At 43.1% G+C, this 12199-nt stretch overlaps 1 protein-coding gene across 1 annotated transcript in view; it reads right to left on the bottom strand.

The window, feature by feature from the left end:
• The window catches only part of AMN (amnion associated transmembrane protein), a 111691-nt gene that overhangs the window by 13342 nt on the left and 86150 nt on the right, over positions 1–12199 (bottom strand). The window contains exons 7-9 of the mRNA XM_020793608.3: positions 9304–9412; positions 4890–4972; positions 3773–3959 (exon numbers count right to left, since the gene is read on the bottom strand). Of these exons, the coding sequence (XP_020649267.3) occupies positions 3773–3959; positions 4890–4972; positions 9304–9412 (379 nt within the window). The remainder of the gene's footprint in view (positions 1–3772; positions 3960–4889; positions 4973–9303; positions 9413–12199) is intronic.

Raw genomic sequence — 12199 nt, 5'->3', positions numbered from 1 at the left:
GGTTTGGGGCTGAGCCCACCTATCTTGTGTTTCATGCCCCAGAAGGGCAACTGAAGGCAATATATGCACTCAGCATGGGTGGGCTTGCACCCTTCTAGCAGCAAATTTTTGCACCCTTTACATTTCAGCACTTTTGCTAAAAGCCCCAGGTGGCATGCCCTAGTCCTGGCTCTGTGCAGTATCTCCAGTGAAAGAAGGATTAAGCAGCAGAGAATGAGAGTGGGGGGGGAACTTTGGCTGAGATTCCGCAGAAATACTGCCTGCCTGACTAGTTTAGTTTAGTTTAGTTTAGCTTAGCTTAGCTTAGTTTAGCTTCACTTTGCTTTGCTTTGCTTCGCTTCATGTGTTTTATTTACTGTTGTAAACCACCCGGAATAGTGCATAGCATTAATGGGACAGTATATAAATCAATAAATTTGGTTTCTTATTATTACAGTCCATGACCAGCATAAGACATTGAACATAATACAGCTTAAATTTATAAGGCAGTCACAATGCTAAAACAGAGGGGAAAAGAGTTAAAGGAAAGTTATAGCTTAAAATCATTATCCATTAAATCTTTATGTATCTTGCATGCAGCTGCGAGAATTTTTGCGCAAGTAAATGCAATCTGAAGACAAAGGCCTAAAAGTAGTTTGTGTGAGATCTCTGTTTTAGGACAGCCCAAAAAACTGGTTAAGCAAAGGGAGAATCGGTTTAATATGTGGTTCATGATAGAACTGGCAGCGTGACAGGACCATCACCGCAAGGGCAAACCTTCTCTTTCATAGGGATATTTTTATACCTCCCATTGGTAACCTCTAAGGGAAGAGCATGCCATCTAGCTAGTGAAAAGGCCCTGCGATGCATTGGCAACTCCAGAAGAGAGAAGTAGGCAGCTGGAGATACAATATATCTGGAATGACCTGCTGCAAGAAAATTGGGGGCTCTGCTAATATGATCTTATACAGTCTTATACAGTTCCGGAAGTCAGTTCGTAAATCAGAAAGTTCGTAAATCGAGCCAGCATTTCCCATAGGAATGCATTGGAAACCAATTAATCCGTTCTGGCCAAAGTCCTCCCATGGAAAAGCAAACCAGGCGGCCGGGGAGAAATCGGCTCCCTCCTTTCACCCGATGCTGAGTCCCCTTCACGCCGGCTGAGCTCAGCCCAGCGCGAAGGGGACTCAGCATCAGGTGAAAGGAGGGAGCCATTTTCTCCCCGGCTGCCTGGCTTGCTTCTGAAGCCAAAAAGGCAGGGAGAAAGGGTGGGAAGTTCGAACTTCCTGCGCTTTCTCCCTGCCTTTTTGGCTTCGGAGGTTTCAAAGGGCTTCCTCCGATGTCGGAGGAAGCCTTTTGAAAGCTCCAAAGGCAGGGAGGAAGGGCAGGAAATTCTAATTTCCCACCCTTTCTCCCTGCCTTTTGGGTTCATAACTCGATCTGCGTTCGCAAGTAGGGTCTGCTACTTGCGATGAGATCGGGTTCGTAACCCGAAACGCTCACAACTAGGGCCATTCGTAAGTCGAGGGCCCACAGCAGCTGCATTTGTCAAATAACCCCAGTTTGACAAAGGCAGCTGCTGATGTTAGAAACATATATAGGCATTTGGAAGGCTGCCTTTATGAACTTTGAATGAGTTCTGTCTCATGGCCTGTCATGGCCACCTCAACCCACTGGTTGAGGTGGACAAGTAGTCTGACCTCGAGTAAGGCTAAATACTCAAGTCCAATCCATCTAGGAGAAGGAAAACTCCCATTTCAAACCTCCACTGCCTTGTGGCTATATCCACTGATGGAAAAGGCTTCGGGAGTTAACCTCGAGGCAAAATCCAGAGCCGGAGTCCCGGAGGCAGTTTGTGTCATTCTGGCAACTCCTGCGATGTCGCTGGAACCAGTTATACTGGGTCTTGCCTTTCCATTGCATTATTTCAGCAATGTGGAGAGGGGGGATTTGCTGCTTGGGTAACAGCCTATCCTCCATATTATTTTACCCAGGCTTCGTGCCCTGGAGAGGACACTCCAGCTTCACATACAGTGTCGAAGCAAAACCAGGGAGCTGGACAGGGGACAGATTGTATTTACCTTCAGTGTGGAAGGGATAGCCACTCTCAAATTGGCCTTCTCAGCCACACTAGACACTGTTCCAAGACCTCCATTCAGAGCACATTACCATAGTCTCTCAGACTGAAGCATGCCTACAGAATCCATCTATGCTGCGAGTGGTCAAGTAAGCTAGCCAATATCAGCTACGCACCCACATCTGCAAGGTGGCATTGATACCAGAGGCCTACTTCAAAGGGATGATGTGTGCAAGGCTCACTGATGGTTTGCAATGCACTTATAAATGTACTAGAATATAAACACCAGAGGTTATGCCCCTTGTTCTCACATGGCTCTACTGACAGCAGCCACGGTTTGATTTCCAAGCAAACACTATCATCCAGTTTGTCAACAGCTTCACCCTCCACAAGTTTTCTTTCACAGCAATTCATTAAAACCTGATCCACTGAGCCTGAAGCAGACAAGTGAATCCTAGCTGTGTGCAAGTGGAAGTCAGGCAGGGCTAAACTGAGAAGTGATGCCTGGTGAGACCACGCAGCAGAAGGACACGTAAGACTGTGTACACTTTCACGTTCTGGGTGCTGTTTCTTGTTTTGCACCACCCTCACACAAGCACCCAAACCCTATGCCAAAAAAATATATTCTATTCACACACAGGTCTTGTGCCTGCACAGCAATGTCTGTCCACCTCTATGAGACAAGACCATTTTTTCCATTGGGCACAGCATAGTTCTGCCGTAGGAGAGATGACCCATGTTTCATGAGAATGATGAATCTGCTCTGAGGTTTCATCTAAAATTTACAGGAGCTATCCAAGATGCAGTACAGTGGTGCCTCGCTAGACGATTGCTTCGTTTAACGACGAATTCGCTTAACGATTAGTTTTCCGGAGGAATCTTGCGCTCCGTTTAACAATGTTTCCTATGGGCGATTTTCGCTCTACGATGGTGGGGACTTTGCCTCGCAAGATGGTTAATTTTCGGGCCACTGTGTTTCACTTTATGATGGTTTTGACAGCTCGGGTTCGCTTCGCTAAACGGGCATTTGAATGGGCGCTGTTTCGTTAGACGGCTGTGTTCGCTTGGGAAACGCGTTTCGCTTAACAATGTTTCCTATGGCGATTTTTGCTTTACGATGGCAATCCGTTCCCATTGGAACGGATTATCAGGGTTTCAATGCATTTCAATGGAAAACTTTGTTTCGCTTAACGACGAAATCGCTTTTCAGCGATTTTTGCGGAACACATTAACCTCGTCTTGCGAGGCACCACTGTATATATTTAGGGATTAGAGTTGAGCACATTGATAACTGTACAATTCAGACTAAAACCCAGAGTGGGCTAATTCGTCCTACAATACTCAAATCATTAGCTTCTAATAGTTCTTGTCATTGGTAAATTGATCATCTCAAATGGAGAAGCTAGGGTACTGAAGCTGATGTTGTCAATGCAAAAAGTGGTACGTACTTTCTCACACAGAGCTATGGCCACTTTCTCAGAAAAGATAGCTATATGTTGCAGGGAGCATTACTGTTCTTCTAGAGCAGTGGTTCTCAACATCGAGTAACCCAGATATTCTTGACTGCAAGTCCCAGAAACCCCAGCCAGCACAGCTAGTAGTGAAAGCTTCTGGAAGTCACAGTCTAAGAAGACCTGGGTTACCCAAGGTTGAGAATCACTGCTCTAGAAGCTTGAAAGCGGACAACTGCAAGAAGGAGATGTAGCAAAGAGTTACCGTGTTCTTCAATATCACTCATGATGTCTTTTGCCACTTGTTCAGCACGAGTCCCAGTCTGCGACCCCGTCCCGTTGTCCATTAGCACAATCTGAATGAATGGGACTGAACTGCGTGGTATAATCCCTAGGAAAGTCTTCGGCTTGTGCACCTTTGAGATGGCCATCTGAACACCTGCATTCTTGGGCTTTGCAGAAACACAACACATAAAACACACTCATTGTGGGCAGGCAGAGCGACCATGTGGCATCTCTAAACTGTTCAGCCAGCTGAGATCAGGGACCTCCTTGCCTATTACTGTTTTGCATTTATTGCCCCATAAGTTCTAAAAATCTTGGACAAATGTTGCCTGAAGTACTGTATATTAGCTCTTTGTTCCAGATACTCTCATTAATCGAAGTCTCGTGGTACCAAGAGAACCATCAATAATGTGATGAGATTCTAGAGATGGGTAGCGGTGGGATCCATTTTGTTTACATTTAATGAGAATTTACCCCATTTGTACTTGAACCAAAACCATTACTCCTCAGTAGTCACATTTGTCCAAATTGAAAGATGCAGCTCTGACATACTAGGGAAAGCGTATGTGCATTCTTAGAACGCATTTCATACTGAGAAAACTATTAGCCATTATTGCCCATCTTAGGCAAAATTGTGCACAAAATGCACTTTGTAAGAGGAATGGGCACAAAAATGTATAGGAATTTTTTGTTTGGCCTTTTTGAACAAAACTGATGCCGAAACAAGAAAGAAAGAAAATGAAATGGAAATGGATTCATCCATTCCTATTTAAACATTTCTGCACCCGAGGAATTTTTAAACTAAGACACACTCTATTTCTGGTTTTGAATAAAATCTTCTACTGGGTATTGCCTCTAGTACTGACAGAAACATGTACATCAACCATGACTAGTAGCTCCTTTCTTTATACCCACTCAAGTTCAAAGCCATCCAAGCTTAGATGATTCTTGCCAGTCACACAGCCTAAATGTCTGTGGTCCGAAATATTCTCTTCCTGTCTTGAGCTATTGTATTGTAATGGTTATTATCTGATTATGGATGAGACCCTCTACCCTACATAAATCATGCCTGGATCTAAGGAAGATAATTACTATACCAGACTGAGGAAAGTGTGAAGTATTCTGTTCCGATACAGTTCTATGTCAAATCCAGCAGAGTATTCCAAGGAAATGATGGCTCCTTCAGATACAACAAGAGAAGAGAGAACAACACAGGCAGAGTAATTAACTGAGCAATCCTGAGAAAACCCTCTGTGGGCAAGCTGTCATGACGCATGCAGGTTGGTGGAGACAGGGGAGAGGGCCTTCATTGTCACTGCTCCGAGACGCTGGGACTCTCTCCCATGGGAGGCCAGGCTGGCCCCATCTTTGCTCTCCTTCCTCAAGCAAACAAAGACCTTATGAATAAATATTATTATAAATAGACAGACAGACAGACAGACAGACAGACAGACAGACAGACAGACAGACAGACAAATCGACCGATAGATAGATAGATAGATAGATAGATAGATAGATAGATAGATAGATAGATAGATAGATAGATAGATAGATAGATAGATAGATAGATAGATAGATAGATAGATAGATAGATAGATAGATAGATAGATAGATAGAGTTTCTGTTGTGATTTTATCAGGTTACCTTGATCAATGATGGAAAAAGTTACTTCAACAGTAGATGTATGTACTTCAAGAGTACAACCCCCATCCTGGCTATGGAGTCCTGAGGGTTCAGCCAATAAAGTCACTTCCCCCATCACTGACTGCATCATCATCATCATCATCATCATCATCATCATCATCATCATCATCATCATCATCATCATCATCCTTATTTATATTGTGTGCTACACCAGAGTGCATTCCAATGGTCAAAAACAATTCAAATATAGTACAACCATAACATAATTACAATGATAAAAACATACAGTAAACAATTATCATTCCATAAGACAATAAACAACAATCAAAATAACTATTAAAACTATATAATAATTGAAGTACAGTAATTCTATCCCAATAATTACCTATTTCCATGGTCAACCCCTGTGGAACAAAAATGACAAAACATTCTCCAGGGCTGAGGCAACCAAATCAAGTCACTTCAGATTTGGTGTACCTGAAGTACCAGCATGGTAAGTTTTTCTTGGTCTTTTAGTAGTTGACTTTCCTCACTTGATGAAGCTATTTTGCACTGCTGGCATTATTGTTTGCCATTCACCTGATCCATTGTGGCCCAGATCTGAGACAAATATGATTCTGAATTTTAACAGGCAGTTGACCCATTAGGCAGATCTCTCTCATCCCCATATTGAGAGGCATGGATGTATAAACCACGCATTAGAATATCAAAATGGAAACATGATGCTTTTGGTTCTTTTCATCCGATCTGCTTCTGCCAGATGATCTGTACAGTTTTTCCAGAAAGGCCACAAATCTCTGAAATGATGCGGCCATGCCATGAGGAATCTTCAATAGCTTACTGTCTGTGTTCCTGCCTTAAAGACAGGAAGTCCCACAATCAACCCACAGCTCTTCCGCTGAAAAGTATAAGGCAGCTGGCGTTGCAAAGATCTTTGACTAGAACCCTAGAAATCTGCCATTGAGAAACCTGGTCAAGAACAGCCATTTACAACAGAAATGCAGTTGAAAATGAAAAACGCATCCAACAGGTTAGTTGGGCCCTGGCACATTTATTCGTTATGCAACTTACACATAACGGGTGGGTGGTCTAGAATATTGAGCTTGGGAAAGTTACTGTTTTGAACTACAAGTCCCCAAAACCTCAGACAAAGAGGCCAAATTTAGGAATGGGAGTTGTGGTCTAGAATACTGCATAGAAGGACCAATGATTTGAGTCACGGTGGAAAGTTCATGACAGATTATGACTTCATGAGCCATCTTTACAGATAGAATCACTGTTGTTGGGTCAGTTTTCCAGGGACTTTGGTGCATTTCATTTGCTTCCTTATCAACACCAACAGGATCAAAATCTTCTGAGCCTCAGGCAATGTTTGCACATGACTGCCACATCTACTGCTTTCTTCTATGGCTTCTTTCCTTTCTCATTCACAGCCTTCAGTCATGTTCATCTACACTCAAACTGCCACCACCTCTAATTTATATTCATTCCTACCTTCCCACCACCCTGCTGCTCTTCTTCCAGATTTTAAACCTCACAACAAAATCAAGCCATTACATTCTGAAGGACCCAGTCAAGGGAAGCACGTGCCTTTGCCAGTTTTAACCTTAATTTTCTTGAAGAAAAATTGATAGGGATAGGGTTGCATGAGATGAGGCCAACCTTGCTTTTACCCATAAGCATCACTAAAATGTTGGACAACTGTGGGTCTTTTGGAAAATATTGCTTTGATTCCTTTAAAAGATTTGCCTAAGTGACATATAGCATAGCCCTAAAGCGTTCAGAATTCATATGGCAATTATGAATTAGAAACACTGTACAGCGGGGAGAAATAACATATTTGCCTCCAAAGTAAATGAAAAGACAAGAACCATATGGAAGAGGAGAAAGAAATGTCACTAATCTGTTAGACACATATTCATTTTCAACTGCATTTCAGTTTAGGTCCATTATTGTTGCCTTTCGTTAGTCTTATTCCAAACTATGGATATTGGAATAAGTGCCTGGTAACTATACTATAGCAATTCTTTTATGGGCTGAAACTGTTCGGCAACTGTTGGTCTACCTCTTCTAAGCAGGCTGAAATGATTATTAATGGCAGAAGGTACCTGAATGCAGTGTTTTACTGAAAAAAGTAATCAAATTCACTTTTTTTTCCTGTCCTGGCCTGTTGCCAACCTTGGGTTTAGGATGAAACACTGTCCACTGTGAACTTAGGAAAAATACTTTTTTGAACTACAACTATCAGAATTCTCCCACCCTATCCCCTCCCCAGCCTGGTCACAACCCAAACTATTAGCTGAGCCATGTAGGAGAGAATAAGACTGCTGGGTCAGGAAAAAAAACAGGTGCACAATGGGCATCTCACCTTAAGGAAGTTCCTTTTTGGGATCATAACACCCAGAATGCCCCACCAGCACTGCCATGAGGAAATGGCCTTACCATCAGGTCAAGTTGTGGCCGCTTGACTGCTATCTTGAGAAGGCTGAGAAGAGGTTCTTTCAGATTCAGAGACGAAGAACACACCAATGGAGAAAAGGTACAAGACTTTACTAATGAGATAATAGAGCAGGAAAACATAAGCAGTAAAATAGGAAAGCAGAGGGAATCACCCTTTCTGATCACCCGGAACTCCTGAAGAATGGCTGCGGGTGACCCCTGGAATCAGGAATTTTGCAGATAAGGTAAAGGTAAAGGTTCCCCTTGACAATTTTTTGTCCAGTCGTGTTCGACTCTAGGGGGCGGTGCTCATCCCCGTTTCCAAGCCATAGAGCCAGCGTTTTGTCCGGAGACAATCTTCCGTGGTCACATGGCCAGTGCGACTTAGACACGGAACGCCGTTACCTTCCCACCAAGGTGGTCCCTATTTATCTACTTGCACTTTTACAGGCTTTCGAACCACTAGGTTGGCGGGAGCTGGGACAAGCGACGGGAGCTCACTCCGTCACGTGGATTCGATCTTACGACTGCTTGATCTTCTGACCCTGCAGCACAGGCTTCTGCGGTTTAGCCCACAGCGCCACCACGTCCCTTGTGCAGAACCTCCTGGGATATACAGTAGATCTATGCTGAGGCCAAACCTAGATCCAAGAAGATGTTGCACAATCACTTAATACAAATAATCCCTGCTTGCTGCTCCCACCAACCAGAAGGGACATAAGACTGAGCTTTCTAAATACTCTGCTGATTTACTGTTCATATTTGCTGCTATGTTTGTCCTGTTCTTCCATTGGTGTTGTCTCTAAATCCAAAATAATGTTTTCTCAACCTTGTCAAGACGTCTACCTCAGACATCTCTACACTGATTGACAGCAACTCTTCACGTTCCATGTGCACACGATAGAGATGTAAAGAATACTCTTAAATTTACCCAAGTAGTCGATCTGACATGTTGAGACAGCTCGTTGAGAAACCACTAGCTTGTAAGAGTTCCCACTTGTGCCGAGAGAACAAGACAAGGAGGATTTATTTAAAGCAGAGTTTTCTATCGCTTGTGCAAAATGTCTCCTTGCAAATTACTGTCATTCCCATTTGTGCAATACAGGGAGAAAGCACAGGACTGCCTGATTGATCAAAAAAGGGTAAACTGTCCATGCAGTGCTTCTGATTTTAAGAAGTCTATGGAACAAGGTGACAGCCACTGTCGTTTTGCACAGTTCGTTCATAAACTGTCCTCACAAATTCAACTCTTGTTGAGAATACCAGTGCTAGACAATATTTCATTGTTTTCCAGGGAGGGAAAAAATGTTTTTCTTTCTCTTATTGGGAGGCATGAGGCTGAGACAAGTGAGAATATACAAACCTAGAAAAAGATATATAGGCCTTGCCTCTTGGTCATGTCACCTATACAACTGCAGCTTCACTCACCACATATGTCACAACAGTGACCGACTGGCTTCAGTGGGTCCTTGCATGTAGCTACTGGACATTGATTCCCATACTTCTGGAGCAAAGCACCACAGATTCTGTCATGGTCCTTCAATAAGAACAGATTAGATTGCTAAATGAAAACAGCATTTTGGCCTGCACCACCGACTTGACCTCACTTAGTAACTGCAACACAGCCAACAGAGACATGATAAAGGTACCCTAGTTACTCCAACTAGAGTTTCAGCACCTTAATTTCTTTACTTTATTTTTACTTTTACTTTATTTAGATTTATACCCCACCCCTCTAGACAAAGTCTACTTGGGGTGGCTTACAAAAAATGATAAAATACAATAAAATAATACATTACTAAAACCTAATAATATAACCAACTAATTTATGAATATATATATTATCAAGATGGGGGAATAGAGAAACGAAACAATTAATTGACTGGAGGGAAGGCCTGCTTAAAGAGCCAAGTTTTTAAATGGCTTTTAAAAACAACCTGCGAGGGAGCCATGCCGATTTCTGTTGGCAGAGTATTCCACAGCCGAGGGGCCACCGCCGAGAAGGCCCGGTTTCTTGTTCTTTCCTTCCGGGCCTCTCTCGGCGTAAGGCCCCTCAGCCGTCCCTGCTGGCTTTGTCGAGTGATTTGAGTAGACCTGGGTGGGAGAAGGCGATTTCTTGAAGTCATGCTGGCTGGAGCATTCTGGGTGCTGTAGTCTGAAACAGCAATGTTTCGAAGTTCTGATGGGCCCAAATCTTGGCAGCTGATGACTTGGAAAGCAGAACTATACTCTCTTTCTCTGAACAGATGGAAATTGCCCCTTCAGTTAGATCCCAAAGATACAGGATGGAGGGATTGCCATATAATCAGCCTGTTGTGTTCTGTAACATTCTTTTTTTTATTACTATCTTGCTTTTTAATTATTTTTATTTAGTTTCAATGATTCAAAACAAAATATAACACCACTACTTAAAAAACCACAAAACCACAAAAATACAAAGCACACACACACACAAATGTAATACAAAAGTGCACCCTCCCGCCGGGAGAGTCTAGAGATATAAGCCATTTTCCTTCTTTCAGGAACTCCATTCTCCTTCTAAAACCACATTGATTCTTGTGAAAGTACAGAACTATTCCCTTTTTAAAGCACAAACTCAGAATCTCCACATAAATAAATTAAAATATCCTTATGTAACAATCCCTTCTTAATTTTCATATTACATGTTAATTTATCATTAACTGCTGTATTCCACAGTTCCTTATACCATTCCTCCAACGGAAAATCATGCTTAACTTCTCATCTCTTTGCCACCACAAATCTTGCTGCTGTTTTTTAATTTGAAATTAATTCTTTCCTTGTCAAACTCTATACCAGGGGTCTCAAACATGCAGCCCGGGGGCCATTTGCGGCCCTCCAGATGATAGTTTGTAGCCCTCACCTTGCCTACCCCCCCAAAGCACCCACATATCCTCTGCTGTCAAGAGTAAAAAAAAAAACCTTGCCTCACTCGCCGGCTCTCTCCCAAGACAGCACCTCTTGCACCTTCCATCCAGAACTGCAGCCTGCCAGCCAGCCCACCTGTCTGTCGGCTAAGGAAGCTCCTGGGCGGCTTCCTCAGGCTCTTGCTCCGCTTGGCGGAAAATCTGATGCGGCCCAGCCTCACCCAGACTCTGTCTCTAGCGGCCCCCAGGTAAATTGAGTTTAAAACCCCTGCTCTATACACTATCATCTAATGTTGATAGAAGTGCTACATTTAATATTTCATTGATTCCTTAAAGAGCAACTTCCAAAATCTCAATATATTCTCACATTCCCACCACATATGGAAATAAGTACCTACCTCCTGACATCCTCTCAAACATAAACTAGGGTATTTATTGTCCAAATGATTTAATTTCACTGGAATCAAATACCATCTCCAAACTAATTTATAAATTTTCCCCTTTATCCTTATAGTTATACACTTTAATATTTTTTATCCCATCTGTTCTTCCACACCTCTCCCAAATCTAATTCTCATAATGCTTTAAGAATATCTTGTTTGTTCTCTGCTTTTTAGATTAGGCATCCTTCAGTCTCAAGAGACTGTGGAAACATGCTCTGTATGGAGGTCTTGGAACAGTGTCTAGTGTGGCTGAGGAGGCCAATTCAAGAGGGACAATCCCTTCCACACTGAGGACAAATACAATCTGTCCCCTGTCCAGCTCCCTGATTTTGCTGCTTTTGTGACTGCCTCTTTGCCTCGGCCTGCTGGACAAAGGTCTCTTCAAATTGGGAGAGGCCATGCTGCACTGCCTGCCTCCAGGCTGAATGCTCATATGTCAGGGTTTCCCATCTGTTGAGGTCCATTCCTAAGGCCTTCAGATCCCGCTTGCAGATATCCTTGTATCGCAGCTGGGGTCTCCCTCCGGGATGATTTCCCTGCACTAATTCTCCATACAGGAGATCTTTTGGAATCCGATCTGCTTCCTATACATTCTATTTGTTATCCCTTTCATTATTTCATCTTCATCTACCTTTCCCTTCTGTGCTATCATTTATTGAAACCTTGTAAGACCCCCTACATTTACCATTTATTTTTACCCATTGTTTAGTTGGGTTTAGAGATAAGCACGAACTGACCCACAAGCTAGAAAAAGCCTCAAACTGGCCTGGTTCATGGTTCGATTTGTGCCTTCTATTTTGCCTAAACAAGATGAAGCTCCAAACTTGTTTCCTCTTAGCGATTCGCTTCTGCTTTGGCAAAATGGGTTGCCCACCTCTCCCCCTGCTCTGTTGCCTCCCTACCTTGTCTTGAAGCCACCACGGCCACCTTCACTGCCTCCTCTTCCTCCACCACCATCCTGAGAAGCAGCAGGACCAGCTCCTTGTACAGAATCTG

The sequence above is a fragment of the Pogona vitticeps genome, chromosome 1 (assembly GCF_051106095.1).
Source record: "Pogona vitticeps strain Pit_001003342236 chromosome 1, PviZW2.1, whole genome shotgun sequence".
Lineage (NCBI taxonomy): Eukaryota > Metazoa > Chordata > Lepidosauria > Squamata > Agamidae > Pogona > Pogona vitticeps.
Note: the sequence above shows the minus strand (reverse complement) of the source record. Positions and strands in the feature narration are given on the sequence as shown.